The sequence below is a fragment of the Nyctereutes procyonoides genome, unplaced genomic scaffold, assembly GCF_905146905.1.
Source record: "Nyctereutes procyonoides isolate TBG_1078 unplaced genomic scaffold, NYPRO_anot_genome, whole genome shotgun sequence".
Taxonomy (NCBI): domain Eukaryota; kingdom Metazoa; phylum Chordata; class Mammalia; order Carnivora; family Canidae; genus Nyctereutes; species Nyctereutes procyonoides.
The window spans coordinates 36,961,509-36,981,085 of record NW_026575133.1 but is presented as its reverse complement, the minus strand read 5'-3'; the positions used below and the strand labels follow the sequence as shown (position 1 = coordinate 36,981,085).

The following is a 19,577-nucleotide window of genomic DNA, read 5'->3' as shown; positions in this document are numbered from 1 at the left end:
GAAGAAATACCAGAAGAAATAGAAACTAATCAAAATAATGTTTTCACGTATTTCCAAAGATGAACGAGAACCCCAGGGGTCAGCCCGGCTGTGGGGCGCAGGCAAATGCAGGGCTGATTAGAGGGATAAATCAGACCTTTGCGGAGGCCAGTCTGGGGCAACATAACCAAACCCTAAACGGGTGCCCACCCTTTGAGCCAGCAAGCTCTTTGCTAAAAGTCATGCCACGGAGAGAAGCAGGAGAGGAAATTCCTCACGACAAGGATCCTAAGAGTGAAGAACTAGAAAGACCGTAACGTCCAAAATTACAAGCTTTGGCTACGTAACTGACTTTTACCGTGAATCCAACAAGGCATCGCCTGGCGCCCTTTTAAAATTAAAGCTGCAGCAATAAATCCTCAGGACCAGCTCACGAGGTATTAAAGTGGAAAAAGCAGACTGTGGAAATGTATGGTTTTATGGCATTTCATTTTTTTAACATGCACGGAAAAGTCTAATAGTAACAGGGGCTCCGCGCTTCTTGCTCTGCTCCACCACACTCGTGCCTGGTGGTCCAGCCTCTTCTGGTTTTGTTTTGTTGTTTGTTTTTTGGGTTTTTTTTTTTTTGCTGATCCTCCTGCCCCCCCACCCCTACCCAGTATTCATTTTTGGGGGGTCCGGGACCCCCACCTCAGCTCTCCTCTGTGCACACCCTCTCCCTTGAGGGATGCGCACCTGCTCCACGGTGCTAACACCCTCCAGACCTGTGCCACGTGGGGCAGGAACTGAGCCACGTCTGCCCACCAGGGAGGCGACCTGGAGCCACCTGTGTCTGTTAAGCACTTGAAATGTGCCCGATGCAAATGGGGAACCGACTTCGTCTTTTTTTTTTCTCATTATCACTAAACATAGATAGCCACATGTGCCGCGTGGTGACCATATTGGACAGTGCAGGTCTAGACAGCAAGTCCCAGCTGTATGCCCTCAGCTGAGAACTTTCCTCTGACCCCACAGAAGCAGGTAAATTTGTCTGCTGAGCGCCTCAGCTGTTTTTTTTTTAAGATTTTATTTATTTATTCATGAGACACACACACAGAGAGAGAGAGAGAGGCAGAGACACAGGCAGAGGGAGAAGCAGGCTCCATGCAGGGAGCCTGACACGGGACTCAATCCCAGGTCTCCAGGATCACACCCTGGGCTGAAGGCGGCACTAAACTGCTGAGCCACCAGGGCTGTCCTCAGCCGGGGGTTTAATCAGCATCTCTAACCCAGCGTGTCTAAGGCAGGTCTTGATTTCTTCCCCCCACCCCAGGGTCCCCACTTCCCCGTCTTGGAGTCAGCCTGATGGCCGAGGTCGAGTGTCCAGCAATCACAGTCATTTCCACTCCTCCCCTCTCATCCCACATTTCAGGCCCCCACAAGCCCGGTTGGCTCAACCCTCAGGTTAAGTCCCAGCTGTGGCTCACCAGCCACACGGCCACCCGGGTTCTTGCCACGCCATCTCTGCTGGACATCTCCCCTCCACCCTCCCTGCCCCGTTGTCTTCCTCCCCGTGGCCCCCTGTGAGGCACCTTTCCTCCCCTGGTCTCCTTGGCTCCCTCCCTCACATCACGCACATCCCTTCTCAGACACTGCCTCCTCCAAGAAGCCTCCCCGGGTGCCCTTTCTAAAACAGTCCCCACCCTCCCAACACTTCTCTCTGCTTAGCCTGCTGGATCCCCCTGCACGGCCCTTAGGGCTCGTCTGTTATCCTATGAGTCATGCACTTGCTGAGTAGAATCGACACCCGTGTCAGGCCCGGCGAGGGCTCCAGTCTGTCACTAGCACCCAGCACAGTGCCTGACCGTGGGAAGACTCGCAGCCGTCTTGAGTGTGCACAGATGACCAACGTGCACTTGGGGCTTTGTCCGTGTTGCATCGTTTACCCCCTAGACAAGCTTGCCACGCGGCTTCTGTTATTATCTGCATTTCCAAGAGAGGACGCTGAGGATGGGCCAGCGTCCCCGGCGGCGAGGAATGTCCAAGAACGTCCAGAAGTCGCTAACTGTGGGACTGCGTGGGGCAGGGGAGATGTTGCTCTGCGTCGCTCTGCATTATTGCTCCTAAGTGACATTTGTCCTCGTTACTCGGGTATGAAAAAGTCGTAGCTACAGAAAAGGTGCACGTGATGTTTTCATATCCTGTAAGTACAGAGTGGCACCTAAGCAAACCCCCCCCCCTTGAAGCGAACGGGCAGGTAATGGCCCCGGGTATGTCTTGAACCCCCTCCACCTGGGGAAGAGCCAGGCCTGGGGACACCTGCATGCTGGCCCCGACGGCCGATGAGGTCCTGAGTTTGCAGGTTGCTGCGCCCCCGTCGATGGAGGCTCAGGATGGTGGCCTCTCGACTGCGTCTGTGCCGGAAAGGGTTGGGTAATCCTGGGTAATCCCGAGGTGCAGGGGGAGCGAGGGCGCTCGGCGCAGGCAGTGACTCATGCCCCTGGGCGAGGACCCAGCTTACCTAAATAGAACACCCTGTTTCCAAGGGCACTGCCCAAAAATCAAATATTAGGCCTGCGAAACCTTCCTCAGAAAGGTAAACAGGTGGAGATGGGGATTTGCGATCTCTGCCAGCAGATGGGGGCTCCTGAGATACTCTCTGAAAGCTCCCCACCGCATGAGACGGGGGCGAACGTGGCTCACTTTAAAAATGCTGCTAACAGGGGACATCTGGGGGGGCTCAGTGGCTTGGCACTGGCATTTGGCCCAGGCCGTGACCCCGGGGTCTTGGGATCGAGTCCCACATCGGGCTCCCTGCATGGAGCCTGCTTCTCCCTCTGCCTGTGTCTCTGCCTCTCTGGGTCTCACGAATAAATAAATAAAATCTTAAAAAAAAAAAAAAGATCCACATACTTGCTCTTCGGTTATCATTATGCTACGCTGTCCTGCTTGTTCAGCTGTGACTGACCGTCCTGCTTCTTTGGGGCGCCGTGCTTTCCATACTTCAGCATCCTGCTCCTGAGGCCCATCGGTGCCTGCAGGCCCCGACACCCGGTTCCTAGGGTCACACCTGGGGTCTGTCTGGAGCACCCCTGCAGGTTAATGTCTCAGGAAGGGCCCGGGCTGTGGAGTTTACATTCAGGACGCTCTCGGCTGGGCGTGATATCCCCTCTCGCACAACTTGCCGTTCGGAACTCTGGCACAATAATGTGCCCCCCCTGGAGACACCCGCATCCTGATCCATGGGGCCTGTGATTATGTCAGGTTATGTGACAAAAGGGGGATCCGCTTGCCGATTGCAGTTAAGGCTGCTCATCACATGGCCTGGACTTGGGGAGATGGTCCTGGGTGACCCGGCTGGGCCTGGGGTGATCGCAAAAGGCCCTGCAAGAGGAAAGGAGGGACGCAGGACAGTGCGAGAGCCAGAGCGCTTCACTGCGAGGTGCACCGCGCCCGCCCTGCTGGCTCTGACGGTAGAGGAAGGGCCAGCGATACGCCCTCGGGACGCTGGAAAGAGCCAGAGCACAGAGCCTCCCCCACGGCCTCCCGGGAGGCTCACGGTTCCTGCCAGCACCTTGATTTTGGCCCAGTGACACCCACGTCAGACTTCTGACCTCCAGAGCCATCAGGTAAAAAGTTGGTGTTATTTTAAGCCACGAAAGGTGTGGGCATTTGCTACAGCAGCATCCGGAAACTGCCCCGTGGCTTCCAGCTCTCTCTCCACCTGCCAGCCGACCCTTGCTCCCCCAGAGCGAGCCTGCCGCGCCCTCACCGAGCGATCCCAACAGCCCGCGTGTGTGTGTGGCCTGCAACCCAGCACCTCCTAATCTGCAGATCTGGCTCTTTTTCCCTCCTGGTTAGGAGAGTTTTCATGGTTTCTCCCAGTGATCACCGCTTCCGTGGCATGGTCAAAAGTCACAGCCAACCAGGGTGTGCAGAGAAGAGCAGTTCATTTATTAGCCGTCTAAGGTCGCTCGTGAGCCCCCACCGCGCCAGCAGAAGATGCTTCAGCTTGTTGGTGTCTGGTATCCGAGACCCCGCTCGCTGGCACGGACTCTTCCTGGCTTAGGCCTGTCTTTCAGAGCCCCCCATCTCCACACCCCCTGCTTTTGGCCTTCATGGGGTGGACGGGGTTGCTGGGGTCTTGACTCCATACACCGCCACTGGATCGTGGAGGGTCAGTCAGGTCAGCTAACAGGATGGGGACCATCGCTCATGTGTGAATTGTACTGGCCGGGCGTTGGGAGCCCCTGGCACCCACCCCTGAGATCCTCGATCCCAGCCTCACGTGCTGCGGCCTCTTTGCCCCAACCCCAGGCCTCCGGGTCCCCAGCCCCTCGTGCTGTCCCACACCTAAGGATCCCCTAATGCAGGAGGCAGAGAGCAGAAGCCCTGGTCCAAGCTCATCCCTCTCTCAGTGGCTGCTGGGGCAGGTTGGTGCTGTGGCCACCATGTGCTCCTCCCTAGCTGACCCTGGAGGGTGCACCACTGACCCCTGGGTCCCGGGCTGTCCCCAGGACTCATGCGTTTCCACTCTGCTTCCCTCCAGATTCGCCCCTAAGGGGCTGGGGAGCAAGGACACGCGGGTCTGACTGCCTCATGTCGCCTCCAGTCCTCCTCCCTTCCACACCCATTTGTTACCTCGAGGGGACTTCCTTGCCCCGTCCCATCTTCAAAGGGCTTTCCTTGCACCGGACCCCAGGCCACTACGCCTCTCTTGAGGACGACGGGCATCCCCCCTCCACTCTGGGCTCTTGATGTTGGTGCCCAGGCCGAGCTGGAGGCCGGCTGGCAGAGCAAGGTGCTGTGGGTTTGTGGTCCTGGGGGCACCCCTCGCGGCACTCCTCCGTCTATCCCTGATTCCACGGCCGCCCCCTCCCTCCTCGTCCCCCTCCCTTCAGCCCTTGGCTCTGCGTCTGGGGCAGCAGACTTGCTTCCGAATCAGCCATTCTCAAGCATTTTGGCTTCAGGCTCCCTTTACATTCTTGAATTATCGAGAACCCCAAAGAGCTTACGTTCGTATGGATTATGCATGTCGGCGCGTACCCTATCAGAAATTAGAGCCAGGGCAGCCCGGGTAGCTCAGCAGTTTAGCGCCGCCTTCAGCCCAGGGCCTGATCCTAGAGACCCGGGATCGAGTCCCACGTCGGGCTCCCTGCATAGAGCCTGCTTCTCCCTCACCCTCTGCCTGTGTCTCTGCCTCTCTCTGTGTCCCTCATGAATAAATAAATAAAAATCTAAAAATAATAATAATAAATAAATAATAAATAAATAAATAACAGTAATGTTTTAAAAAAAAATGAGAGCCAGGCGTTTCAAAAACAGTCATCCATTCACTTAAAAATAACAGCAGTAAATCGCTTACACGTTAACGTAAGCAACCAACGTTGTTAGGGAAAGTAACTTTTTCCAAAACAAATGAGGAGACTGGCATGTTCTGTGTTTTTGGAAATCCCTTCAGTGGCTGGGGTAATAGAAGATGGTTGAATTGCCGTCTTGCTTCTGTTTTGAATGTGTTATAATATGTTGTTTTGGCTGAAGGATTTGAAGAAAACCTGTCCTCGTGCAGATACGTAGTTGGGGGGGAAGGGCATGTTTCAGTTGTCTTCCCAGATGATTCTGGACATCATGCTTTGATACTACGTGGGAACCCAGTAGCAACCGGTGATTTTGTTTTTCAAGATTTTATTTATTTATTCATGAGAGACACAGAGAGAGAGGCAGAGACACAGGCAGAGGGAGAAGCAGGCTCCCTGTGGGGGAGCCTGATGCGGGATTTGATCCCAGGACCCCAGGGTCACGCCCTGGGCCGAAGGCAGACGCTCAACGGCTGAGCCCCCAGGTGCCCCCTGCATGGTGGAATCTGAAAGCAAGTGTAACAATGAACTTTTCCTTCCCCGTTAGGTTAAAATCCATTGCTCTGTCCTGCACTCGAAGTGCATCTTGTATCCATGTGCGATTTGGTCGCACCATATACAGTTTCCAAATGGTGACACATCTCATCTGTTACCCCCCCAAAAAAAAATCACATGGAATACTACCATCACCGCCAACCTCCTCGGCAACCCCTACGTGATGGACACTGTCAAGCTCACAGTGGCAGACCTACATTTCCCGACATTCTTCTTCATGCTTGAAAGCTTGAGTTTTGTCATTGGCCACAAACATTGTCACTTGCTTTTCCTCGAGGTGACGGGCTCCCTGTGTTCATTTCTAAGGGAACGTCTGACAAACGCCCAAGTCAGAATAGTTCATCTTCCAGTTGTTCTTCGAAGTAAAAATGAGGCTTGGTGAAAAAAGAAAAATTCTCGTTCACGTTGGAGCTCCAGCAGTGGCCTGCTTCCTCGCATCAAGACCTTGGGGGTGATTCGGGGTGTAGCAGAAATGCTTTGAGTGCATACTAATTCCTTCACACCGGATGTGGAAAAGACATGTGCTCAGGGGTCAAGGTTGAGGAAGATGAACGGCTGTTACTGCAGCATCAAGGACGTACCTTTCATCGGGACACGCTTCATCAAAGACATGCCCGTCTTTACCTTTGTGGCACGTACTGCAAGGGCTGCTGGGACGGTCTGCACCTCTGCCTTGACCCCTGCTAAGGTCCCGCCGTTGCTTCTGCACCACTGGTGCAGGTGCCAAAGAGCAACCGAGACAAGTACCATCTCAGCATTGTTACTAAAATAGTGGGGACCAAGTGGAGCCTCTGAGAGGGTCTCGAGGGCCTCCAGCGGTCCCTGTACGACACCCCGAGAACCACTGTTCTCAGTCGCGGGACTTAAGATGCTGCGATGGTCATTCTGCCCGTCTTCCTCCCCGTCGTCAGTGGCCGTCCCTTGCCATCTTTGAGCCATCTCTCCTCCACCCCAGCGAACCTAGCCTGTGGTCTTTCCATCTCAACCTGGTTCCTTCCCTCCCGCCTCCTCTCTCTGAATCCCAGCCACACTGGTTTCTAGTCTTCTGGTTCTGACTGTCGACCGCATGCAGGGTGTCGCTTCTCCCTGAGGGTGACGGGAACTCACAGCTGCACAGGGTGGGCTTTTGCCAGCGCACCGAGTGGAGCGACATCTGGTCGACCCAGTGTTTGCAATAAGCGGGATGTGCGGAGGGCCCTGGCCCGGCTCGCTTCCTCCTCCTCGTGCAGCTGCGGGTCGGGGTGACTGCCCCGCGGCTGGCAGGCCTCATCTGCTGCTACTGTGCTGGACCCGCGCGGGTTCCCTCCTTCCCTGCTCTCCAGCCACGACGAGGAGAAGTTCTGTTTTAGAGAATCTGAGGCCGAGTGTAATTATCCCTTCCGCCGTAGTCAGCCCCTGGAATACGTCGGTGTCCAGGCGCCAGCTGCGGGGCCCCTATTTCAGAGGACTTCCCGTCCTGGGGTGCAGAGTGTCCTGTGGGTCCCCAGCCTTCTTCCTGCTGGGCTGGGGGTGTACTTCTGCCTGGATACAGAATGAGGGAGAGAGGCAAAGGGGTGGCCTCTAGATTTTCTGGCTGATGCAGATACAGTCCCAGGGGAAACGGAGGAGGCTAGGCCCGCCCCACCCACGTGGCTCCGTGACACCTCTCCCCCTGGAAAGCCGCCAGCATTAGGCCATGTTTCCTTGGTTTTCAAAGCTGAGATGAGAGCTTTGTTTGTGGGCCTAAATTCCCCAAGAACGAGAAGCGGGAAGCCCGTGAAGTCCAGGAAATGCCACTTACCCCCACATGCGGTGTCCCAGAGCTTCCCAGAACCGCTGCCTTGTCTCCAGCCTCCACCTGCTCTGGGGTGTCCCGCTCAGAAACCACAGGCACAGTGTTCCCACAAGACGGCGGCACCCAGGGTCCGGCTGATTCCTGCCACTAAGATTGCATCAAGTTGATCTCGTCTAAAACTAAAAATACGGCACTTGGCAGACATTCTCTAGAATCCAGAACCAAAGGAATGTGTCCGTGGTGTGGGGGTACACTTCCCAGTCGGTGCAAATTGGAGAGCACGCCGGGAAGATCTGGGATAACTGCGGTTTTCCCGGGACACCCTGGTGCTGGATGTTTCCTGTGCTGGACGCCCTCCAAACCAGGCCATTGCAGCCTTGCTCTGTGGGAACCAACCTTGGGGAGGGCGAGGTGGGGGGCAGCTCAGCTTGCTCCCCTGCTGTAGGACCCCAAAACTGCTTGTGAGGAGGTGCCTCCCATCCCAGTCCCCAGGACCCTCGTGACCTCAGGGGAGTGCAGCGACCGGTCACTATCTCGGGAGGGTGCCAACCCAACCCCCACCTGCCTGGAGCTGCCTTCCTTGCAGGGCCGTTAGCTCACCCAGGGTGCAGGGCAGGGGAGACTGGCCGGGGCCTCACAGCCTTGCCCGTCTATGAGCTTGGTCTCTGCCTTCCCTGTGGCGTCTGCAGAGCACTGACCAGCCCATGAACCACTTGGATTTTTCTCTCCTCTAATCTCCTCTCAAACAATTAGACTGGGCAGTAGATTGGTTTGAAATAACCATGTGGCCTGACCAGGTGCACCCCCAGGCCCCCACCTGCCCCCAGCCCCACTGGGCTCCCCAGGGCCTCTCACCTCACCCCCCGACTGAGGAAGGTTGGATGCTCGGTGCTAATGACTCAGGTCCTCCGGGGAAACAGGGCGCCGAACGAAGCACAGTCTCCGAGCTCTGGGCTGGGCATCAGGAAAAGCTGCAGGTTCCAGCTCTGAGCTGGAGTTCGGGACCCCTGTCCCTCCTCTATTAGTATGAGTTAGCTGAGGTGGTGCAGGCAGTGGTGGCAACTGTCCCAGCCTGTGATTCTGAGCCTGATGGGCCGCGGCCCTTTGGTCCTGGATGACACTCCTCGGTAGGCAGCCTGGAAAAATGTACAATTGCAAATAGTCACAGAAATGTTGAAATGCGATTTTGTTTCTATAAAAATAAAGTATTTCAGTTCCAGCCTACCCAGACTGCACGTGACTGAGCCCAACTTATTGGGCTTCCCCCTCCAGAAAAGGAGCTGGAGACTTTGGGTCACCGTTTTCTGGACACGAGAAAGATCCTGTGTGTGTGTATACGTGTGTGTGCACACACATGCGTGCAAGCATTTAAAACCTGTTGTAGGGACGCCTGGGTGGCTCAGCGTTTGAGCATCTGCCTTTGGCTCGGGGTGTGATCCTGAAGACCCGGGATCGAGTCCCACATGGGGCTCCCCGCAAGGAGCCTGCTTCTTCCTCTGCCTGTGTCTCTGCCTCTCTCTGTGTCTCTCATGAATAAATAAATAAAATCTTTTTAAAAATTAAAACCTGTTGCAAAAACAAGGAAGGTGTCTAATAGATTTCCTGTTTCTGATATTTTCCTAAGGGGGTTAAAGGGCAAGATTAAGAAGGAAAGCTCCCAGCGGGAGCTGCTTGCGGACTCCGCGCACCTGAATGAGACCCACTGTGCCCGCTGCCTGCAGCCCTACCGGCTTCTCGTGACCCCCAAAAGGCAGTGCCTGGACTGTCACCTCTTCACCTGCCAAGACTGCAGCCACGCCCACCCGGAGGAGCAGGGCTGGCTCTGCGACCCCTGCCACCTGGCCAGGTGAGCCAGTGGGTATTGGGGCCTGACACGTGGTGCTGGCTGAAGAAGGGCGGGCACGGACGTGTGCTGCACGGGGCAGTGCCGCGGGCCTGAGCTCTGTGTCTCCGCAGAGTTGTGAAGATCGGCTCGGTAGAGTGGTACCACAAGCACCTGAGGGCCCGCTTCAAGCGGTTCGGGAGTGCCAAGGTGATCCGGTCCCTGTGCGGACGGCTGCAGGGTGCAGGTGAGGAGTGCGTCTCTCCCGGGGGCCCTTTGTGTTCCCAGGCATGTTTTATGTTTTAAGACCAAGCAGATCCTTTGGAATGTGAGTGTGCACCTGTCTGTCCGTTTCAGGTGTTTTAGGCGAGGTTGGCTCCTTTCCGTGGGATGCAAACATCTGCACCCCCCTGGCCTCGCCCCCTGGGAAGTCCTGCATGCTCTTGACACCCCCACTATTTGAAATCATATTTTTCCATGCTTTCTAGCAGGTTGAGAACTGACAGCTAAGGTCTCAAACTCCGTGGCCGGTCGAATAGCCAGGCGCTCGCGGGCTAATACAACACATTCTCCAGGCCTTTCCTCCCCGGGAGCCCAGTTTGGGGCCTAGGCTTTCTCTTTTCGGGAAATATCCCCTGTGCATCTGATGATTATCAAGACTCAGGGGTCCTGATTGTAACGCAGCAGTGTGTTTTGATATTTTGAATCCAAGTATTTATTCCATAATGAACTCAAAACCTAGACTGTGATCTTGCACTAACCGTACGTTCGCCTGAATTGTCCACTTTTAAGGTATTTGGGAAGGGAGATCATTTCAGGGGAAGGACGAAGTTTGGAAATTGAACAGAGATGACTAAGCAGTGTTTGCAGGGGACAAGTGCCTTGTCCCTGCCACTTGAGTTCCAGGCTCTGCCATTAAGCCTGGCCAAGCATTCGGGCTGGCACAGCCCATCAGGCGGGTGTCTGGGGGCTGGGCGCCTTGAGTCTCTCCAAGTGAAGGACCAAGGCAAGGGCCCAAGGCGCTGGAGCCCGTGCACGTTAAGAGCAGATGCTGTGCTTCTTGGCTTAGTGTCCTCATCACATCCCAGCCTCAGGCCTTCCGGGGAGGGGCCTTACATGTGTCTTGTGTCCTATCAAGTCTCACATTGATAAGCAGGATCTGAAGTTGGGCAGGGCCACCCCCAGAGCACTAGGGCTTTCCCTGGACCAGGTGCTTCTCAGGTATCTCAGCACATTATTGAATTTAGGACAAGGACCCCACCCCCACCCCAGAGGCCCCCTCAGCTGTCTTGGCTCATAGCACCTGGAGCAGGGAACCAGGGGGTGAGAGGCTTCTTCGGCTCTTGGGGGAAGAAGGCACATGATAAATCGTCCAAATCAGAACATTTTCAAGAGTAAAAGGAGGCTCTCCTGGTAACTGTGCTGAGGCAACAGATGGGACCACGGACACAGGGGAGCCTCTGCCACCCGATTCTTGAAGGCTGTATCTGTCTCAGGCTGGAGTCCGTCAGGAAAGCCCATACCCCCCTGCCCACTCGGGCAGCCAGGAGCCGGCCGAGAGGGTCTCTCCCTGCAACCCCAGGAGCTGAGTCCGGCCCCGCTGCAGGCCCGAGGGTGGGAACCTCAGGGAGCGGGACAGAAAGCCGCACAGCAGAGCATTCCAGAACCTCAACCCCAAAGGCGGCTCCGTTCACAGAGGCCTCACGGGATCCCCTGAGGACGTGGCCTCCGTCTGGGAGGTGCCGATCTCCAGGCACCAGGTGGGCTGCGGGAAAGGCTGTGGGATGGTGACGCCCAGCCGGGCCGCAGCCCCGGAGCCAACCCCAGCCGGGACCTGCCGATTTCAGTTGTCACGACTGAGGGCCACGAGGTGGCACTGTGGGGCAGCAGGAACCGGGCCGCAGGGGGTCGGGGTGGAGGGGGGCACCCTGCGTCCAGGGGTGATGTCACTGAGTCACGGAGGGTGCAGGGGAGGAAAGTTGCGTCTATTTTCTCAGGTAGTCAAACTGAAAAACTAGAAGTGATGGAGGTTACTGTTTAGAGACCTGGCCAGCCAGGGCCTGGTGCAGGCCGGTCCCCTGGGGGGCGGGGGGCACCGGGTCTTCTCCAGGCGACCCAGCAGAGCCACGGGACCCCGCGGCAGGAGATCGTCCAGGGCCGGGAGGGAGGGGAGAGGACCCGTCCTCGGGCACGTGGTCCCGGGAGGCTGTCCCTTCCCACCGCCTCTTCTTTGGTCCCAGGTTCGCCTGACAGCGCGCGCAGCTTACCTGACACCCACAGTAAGTGCCTCCCGCCCCCGGGTGGGGTTTGTTGCACCTCCCTGTCAAGGGCGCCCGCGCACCCTCTCCCGCGACGGCAGCGGGGAGGCCTCTGGACTTTGTTAAGAATCACTGGCTCTGGAGAGGGTGGGGGCCGTGCAAACGCTCCCCAGCAGGGACACGCGCAAGGAGCTGGTAACCAGCAGGGGCCCAGGGCTCCTGTTCCTGTTTGGTCCTGGGGACAGGCCACATGCGTGTGCGTACACACGCACACTCATGCATGCAAACCACGCACATCGTGCACAAGCATACACGGGAGCATGCACACAACCTCACGTATGCACATGCATGCACGCACACATATGCACACACGGGCATGTACGCTGCACACATGCACACACACATGCATGCACACATGGGCACGCACACTCATGCACACACACACTCAGGGGCATGCACACATGCACACGCCCCAGGCTTCCAGAAGCCACGCCCATATTCGCTCAGTTCAGCTCAGTGTCCTCTGTCTGTTGGTTCCTCAAGGCTCACTGTCCAGAGAGTGAAAATAATTACCCGGTCTGTCCGCTGCATGGGTCTGAGTCCGGGGGACCCAGAAAGGCTTTCTGGGTCTTCTCAAGGACACTAAATGCCCTGCTGTTCACACTTGAGACCTCCCCCCACCCAAAGGCACAAGGAGTAAGGGCCAGGGTGGCACAGGCTGGGGTGTGCGGTGGCAGCTCGTGCAGGGCCCGGCCCCACAGCCCAAGCTCCTCATCGTGGCCCCTGAGGGAAGGTGGAAGATCCATGCCCTAAATCCCAAGAGTCCATTTCCTGGATTGCTTTCTGGTGACCTAACAGGAGACCAGGGGCCAGGCCAGCGTGAGTGAGAGAGCAGAGGGCCGGGGCCACCTGGGTGCTCAGGTGAGGGCCTGGCCAGGGCAGAGAAAGGGGGGCAGGATCAGCAGATGAAATGACTGAGAAAACATGACTTAGCTCTGGCCTCCTTCCCCCACCACAAGGCCAGGGGGTGAGATTGCCCAAGAAGCAGTCCAGGAATGGAGAGCAAATGCCTGAAGGTGTGACCCTTGACAAAATTGTTGCAAAGTAATAGTTTCCTGCTGGGATTCAGAACGGGTCTAAATGATGCTTGGAAAGGTCTCTGTGAGGCCAGCAGATGAGCTTGCCTGCATGGATGGATCCACAGCGGGTAGATGGGTGGATGGAGAATGGATGGGTGGGTGGGTGGGTGGGTGGGTGAGTGGTAGGTAGGTAGACGGGTGGACAGATGGGTGGGGGTAGATGGGTGTGTGGATGGGCTGTAGATGGGCGGGGTGGATGGATGGATGGGTAGGTAGGTGGATGTGTGGGTGGTGGATGAATGGTCTGCCCCCCGTCTGTCTCTCCCCGGGTGGAGTCATGCAGGTGTCCGTTGCAGGTGGGCCGGAGCCAAGCCCTGGTGAGGGAAGTGGAGACAGTGAACAGACAGATGAGGATGGAGAACCGGGCACAGTGGCCCAGGCCCAGCCCCTCGGCAGCACAGTAAGTCCTTCCCAGACATCCCCACTGCCAAGTGGGAGGCTTGGGTCCTGATTTCCTAAAAATCTCCGTGCTCTCCACGACTCTCCTGGGTGCTTCAGCATGAGCACAAGACCCCGCCTCCCTTGCCGTGCCTGGGCAGTCTCTGAGACTGAGCATGAAAGAGGAGCTGCTTTCACACGTGGTCTCACCATAAGAAACCCCAAAGCAAGGTGTGGGGTGGGCAGAGGCTGCAGAGAAGCCTGCCTGACCCGTTCAGCCAGAGTCCCGGGGGGGGGGGCACGTTTGTGAGGTTGTGAGGGCAAGCAGGGGTCCCAGAGCACCCTGCATCTTTTAGGGAAGGGGACCCCCTTTAGACTCCTTCCTGTGAACATTTTACTTTTCCTTATAGGCGACCATGAGCCTGTTATTCGTCTTGGTCTCCATCTTCACTTATTTTATGACTTATTTTTTTTAAAGATTTTATTTATTCATGAGAGACACACAGAGAGAGAGAGAGAGAGAGGCAGAGAGAGAGAGGCAGAGACACAGGCAGAGGGAGAAGCAGGCTCCATGCAGGGAGCCCGACGCGGGACTCGATCCCGGGTCTCCAGGATCAGGCCCTGGACCGAAGGCAGGCGCTAAACCACTGAGCCACCCAGTTTTATGCCCATTTTATTACTTATTTTTGATGATAGACGAGCAAAGCATGGCCCAGCGTTTCTGGGTGGGATGACGGAAGGGGGCAGGTTGGGGCAGGGGTGGATGATGAGTTTAGTCGGGAGACACGGGGTCCCCGATGCTGGGGTCCATGAGACTCGGCACCGGCCAGATCCGGCCAGTCTACAGCGAGAGAATTGTATTCCTGCCACTCTGAGCTTGAAGAGTACTAGCCAGTGTCCGGAACATTCCCTATGCGATACCTTTAAAGGATCAAGATCGTCGTGGGGGAGGATTTCAGTGGGCTGGTGCTCTTCATCTGAACACCAGGGAGCTCTCCTCCAAGTCTGCATCCCCGGCGGGGGTGGGGGGGTGGGGGGAGGGACCCCCTCATTTGCATGAACCGCCCCCCCATATACACCTCTGAAGGGAGAGAAGCAGCCATCAGCCCCGGAGAAGACCTCCGGCCCCTCCCCGGCCCCCCACCCAACACCCCGAGGCCGCAGCCCTCCAGGGCCCGTGTCCTCAGCACTTCTGAGCAGCCCCATGCCCCTCGGGCCGAGCAGGTGTTTCCTTCTGCTCTAAGAGATGCTGAGGATGCCGATCTTGCGGGGAATTCGGGGCAGCGGGGCCTCCGGACCCCTTGGAGCTCCTTCGGATTTGTTTCTAGTGTAGGAGGTAGATGAGCCCCTGGGGGCGCCCCCCTCCCGCTGCCCAGGGCCGAGGGGCCCCCGGTCCTCTCTGTGAGGCTGACTCTGACTCTCCTCCTCTTGCCCCCGCCCGCACCTGTGAAGAAAAAGCGCCTCTCCTTCCACGACTTGGACTTTGAGGCAGACTCTGACGACTCCACTTGGTCTGGAAGTCACCCCCCCCACTCGTCCCCAGTCTCAGTGGCCACAGACAGCCTGCAGGTCAGTGGACTCTCGTTTCTGTCCCCCAGCCTTCCGGGGATAACCTGAGCGACAGGTACGTGGGCCCCAGGTGGGGGACGGGGCGCTCTGGGAAGGAGTCCGATGGCCATAGCAGGCTTCGGGGCACGACAGGCCAGGGGAGAGTCAGGGTGAGGGCACAGGGTCCAGAAGCTTCTCACTCCCCATCTCTGCAGAGACGGGGCTGGCAGCTTGGAGAAGTGGTGTACGGGATGGGAACGTGGGAACCGGGCTGGACAGATGAGGGGCCCAGGGATTTCGGGGTGACTGCCCGTCCCAGAAATAAGGTTTTCTACCCCGTGACTCAGGAGGGCAGGCCCGAGGACCGGTGTCTGCTCTGGACTCAGGGCTTCACGTGTGCCTGGACGTCCCTGCGGCGGCACCAGGCCAGAGCTGGGGTGGGGATGCCTCTGCCCAGGCGGATGCACAGACCACTTTGGGGGCAGTGGGCTGGCTCCCCAGACGTCTTTGGGCCACAAGACCAGCCCCTGCGGTCTCCACTTCCCGTGGCCTCCAGGGCCTGACCACTGCTTCCTTCCTGTCCCCCTCACACTGGAAAAGAGCCCTGGGGCATGTGGCTTCCAGGAGCCCTCTGCACCTTGTTTCCTTGGGGACGATGGCGCAATAGAGAGACCCCAGCGGGTAGAAGAGGTGCTGGGGCGGCACCCAGGGGCCCCCCGGGAGCCCCACCCACACCCCCACTCGCTTTTCTGGGAGTATTAGGGTGTACACAGAACAATGCATACCCCCAAAAACAGTCACCTCCCCATCGGCCTCCTCGGGGCTTTGGGCTACAGGTAAGTTGGAGCCCCCGAGGCTGTCAGGTGGGTCTCAGGTCCCTCGTGTGATGAGTGGCCTAGGGCATCGGGAACCTCAGCCCTCCACGGACGCATGATGCAGAGTAGTCAGCAAGCGGGTTCAGCAGGATTTCTGAAAGCAAAGGGCAGTGAGTTGCGAGGGGCCGGAGCTGAGGGGTGTCTGGCGTTTGCTCAGATGATGCCTGGAAACCCTGGAGACTGGGACTGGGAAGGACCCACATGCCAAGGAGCTGACCCTCCTCGTAAAACCGCAGGTCCCGTGTGCCCAGGCCCTCACGCATGAGCCTCGTGCAGAGGACGCCTCCCAGGAGGCCGCCGTCCTGGAGGAGGCGGATGTTGATGCCTCTGGGTGCTGTGCGCATCCAGAAGAGCAGATGGACAGCCTCTCACCTGCCGGACGGGACGCCCTCGCGGAGCCCTGCCCCCCTGCGGGGTCCTGCAGCACAGCCACAGCTGGTAGGTCCCTCGATGGGCTCTGCGGGGGAGGAGGCCGGGGAGGGGCCTGCCTGTTGCCCCGACGGGTGCAGACGCGCTGGCTCACTCGTAGCAACCCCTTCCTTCGCTCTGACTGTCCGACACACGCCGTCCTGGTGGACACCATCCACACCTGCCCCCGCCGTCCCCACACCCACCCCACCCCGACCCCGGAGCTGGGTGCTTCTCTTGTAACCCTCAGAAGTTCCAGCGCTAATGACTCAACTGGCCGCACAGCTTGCTGCGGCCTTTAGGGAAGATCCTGAGCTGGTTTGTAGGGACAAGCAGGTGTCCCTGAAGGGATTAGGATCACCGGTCACCTGGACCGCCCATCGTGACCGAAGGACCGGGCAGCTCCAAACCTGGGGGGACGGCTGGTACAGGTTCCCCCGGGCACCGCCTCCCCTGGCCCGCTGTCGGCTCCTGGCTGGGAATTGGGAGGCCTGTGCGTGCCGAGAACCTGGATTTGCTCGGTTTAATCTCGTTGGCAGACATGTGCTTCATAATGAGATCCTGAATGGCTGTCTTCCCTGTGCCCTGGGGGAGGGTGGGTTCAGGAGTTCAGAGCCCCTACTGCTGCGGGAGCCGAGCAGACCGCAGAGGCCGCCCGCCGTCCCGCTAACGAGCCGGGGGCCAGCTGCCCGGAAATGTGGTTAAGACACCGTCCGCCAGGAAATCGGTCCACTTTCCGTTTTCCTTTTCATTATATCCTAGGGGCCATAATCTCATGGTGCACAGGGCAGTTAGGATGCTGGAGGCATTTCGGGGGGAACATGGGGCTTCACTGCCCCCCGAACAGTAAGTGAATCTACATCGAACAAGTCCTAGGATGGAGACGTGCGCAGACTTCGTGCCCCCCTCCCTGCCGCCACCGCCGTGACCCCTCACCACCCCGAGCACCGGACCGTGGGGCGGCGGGCAGGGCGGGGACAGAGGCCCAGGGAGACGGCCGGCGCGGAGTTCCGAGCCCAGCCATTCTGTCCAAATAGCACAGTCTCCACCTCATCCCTTAAACTGGGGGCATCTCCCAGTGACCTGTCGGGGTTTGACGGGCAGCGCCGTCCTTCAGAGTGCCTCAGACGACCTGCAGGTGCGGTGGGACGCGGCACGACGCTCGACCAACCCGCTTAGCCGCTGTGACCCAGTTTCTCCTCTCTGCGAAGAGGGGTTACCGCATAACGGGCGGCGTGCTCGTAGGCACCGCGCGGGATCGTAGGATCACAACCCTATGGGCTTAAAGCCGCGCACGTCCACCCTGTCGCCGTGGGCTGGGACGTCCCGGGCTGGAACCTGTGTGTCCCGGGGCCAGAGTGTCCCTGGCGCCCGGAGCCCTCCCGGCAGCTCGTTCAGGGGTTCGGCAGGACTCGTCGTGCCCGTGGAGTGCAGAAGTCGCTGTGCACAGTGACTTCCTGCCGCAGGAGCTCCCGGGCGGCACCTCCTGGCGAGGGTCATCCCCGGACACAGCTCCTTGTCCCCCATCAGGTCCCAGCGTGGCCGGGCACCGTGCTGTCCAGGCTGCCTGGAGCCCCGGGAGGGACCTCTTGGGGAGGCCGTGGGGACAGTAAGCCCCCCGCAGCCGGAGCCCAGGACAAGCATTTCCAGGCCCACGGGAGGGGACCCGTGCCCACAGAAGGTCTGGCGTGAGAAAAAGCCCGTAGTGACGTGTGGAAGGACTTCCTAAAGTCACCTCTGCTCGTGGAAGCTCCCGGGGGCCCCGTCCGCCTGACCCCAGGCAGCGGCCCCGGGGTGCTGTGAGCCTCCTGCGCACACGGCTGTCTCCTGCGGCCCACCGAGGCTGCGCCTTGCCTGAAGCTCCATCCGCCTTTGCCTTAAGCTCTCGGCTCCCCCTCCGCAGGGGCCACCGGCACATCTCGGCGGCTGTAATCTCTCCTTTTTCTTTATCGGGAAAGTGTGTCCACTGGCTTCCTGCTTTTCGCTCTAAATAAGTCAAACCCACTGTCACCCCAAAGGGACGCACGCCATCGGGAGGGAGCCCCTCCGCTCCCAGCATCTGGCCGACGCGGACATCTCCGTCTCCGAAGACGAGGACGCCGGGGCTCCGGGCACCACCTCCCAGCATCCCCGACGGGGAGGCCACACTCCAGCTGAGAGTCAGGTAAGGCCGAGGGCCAGGTAAAGCTGAGGGCCAGGTAAGGCGTCTGGGAAGCTCCTCCTTGCAGCTGCTTGGGGAGGAGGCTTTTTAGCTTAACATCACGTCCTGGTGGAGAAATCAGAGCCTTCAAAATACCTCAAGTATTGAATTTAAAACCCTACATCTGCACAAACCGACGTGCGTTGTGGTATCATCAAAATATCCATCGTTTCGTTGAAGTGAAATCCACACAACATAAAATTAGCCATTCCGAAGCGGACGCTCGCTCGCACTTGGGACGTTCACAGTGTCACGCAGCCGCCGCCACAAGGGTCCCACCAAAACGCCATCGCCCCAGAGGGAAACTCTTCCCGTTAGCGTCGCTCCCCGCCCCTCCCCACAGGCCCTGGCCGCCACCAGCCTGCTTCTCGTCTCCTGGATTTGCCCTTTCCAGGCTTTCCACGTAGACAGAAGCGTCCCCTGCGGGACCTTCCGTGCCCGGCTCCCTGCGCGCAGGAATAGTGCTTTGAGGTCCGTCATAGTCTAGCTTGTGTCGCCACTTGGCTCCTTTTGATGCCGGTATTCGCTCTCCACTCCACCAAGTATCCTCAGGTCACCCACAAGAGGAGGACGTGCTCCACTGCTTTGTACCTTCAGCAGACTTCACGCAGGTTTTAAGAAAATTTAGAAGACGTAACACCTGTTAAATTAGTGAGACCCCCTCACACTGAAGACCCCGATTTAGGGAACAAATCACAAGATTCCTGAGTGCCCCGGGTTCCCTTCACGGAGTTGAAACCGTGGTCCCGTTTACAGATAATTGGCTTAGGTCTGAGCAAGTACACGGTACCGGGGGGAAGGCGACAGCGCTTTCTAGGAGGAGAGCAGGACCACCAGGTGGATACAGATGCACCGACCCCAGTAAGGCCTGACTGCCACGGAGGGGGTCGTGGGATTGGGGCCGTTTGCAAGTGAGGAACCCAGAGGCAGGACACCGAGCGGAGAGCCCCCGCTCTGGGTGGAGGAGCCTGGATGTAGCTCAGCCAAGGCGGGTCTCGGGCACGTTTGTCTGCACCCGGAGGTGTGGCACAGAGCTCCTCCCGGGACCCTCCCCAGGGGGTGGGGGTGTTGGAGGGCCGGGGGATGCACCCATGGAGCTTCCCCAACGGGGACGGAGCTCTGGGCCGTCAGGTGGGAGGGCTTCACCAACATCCAGCGTGTCCAGAAAGGGCAGGAAGCTGCTAACGTGCAGTGGTGCTTTGCTGTGGTTGCACAGGCAGACAGGGGGACGGGGGGCCTGCGGGGCGGTGGGGGGCTGGAGCTGGGAGGGGCTGTCTGCAGGGAGCTAGGCCTTGCCCGCCCCGT

The 19,577-nt window shown here is 58.4% G+C and overlaps 1 protein-coding gene across 2 annotated transcripts in view; it reads left to right on the top strand.

Annotated features, from left to right (window-relative positions):
- The window catches only part of MLPH (melanophilin), a 47,995-nt gene that overhangs the window by 13,935 nt on the left and 14,483 nt on the right, over positions 1–19,577 (top strand). The window contains exons 3-9 of one of the 2 annotated variants that reach the window (XM_055300423.1): positions 9,269–9,490; positions 9,601–9,713; positions 11,707–11,745; positions 13,160–13,263; positions 14,694–14,810; positions 15,901–16,102; positions 18,091–18,236. In XM_055300423.1, coding sequence (XP_055156398.1) covers positions 9,269–9,490; positions 9,601–9,713; positions 11,707–11,745; positions 13,160–13,263; positions 14,694–14,810; positions 15,901–16,102; positions 18,091–18,236 — 943 coding nt within the window. The remainder of the gene's footprint in view (positions 1–9,268; positions 9,491–9,600; positions 9,714–11,706; positions 11,746–13,159; positions 13,264–14,693; positions 14,811–15,900; positions 16,103–18,090; positions 18,237–19,577) is intronic. The other variant, XM_055300424.1, reaches the window with a different exon arrangement.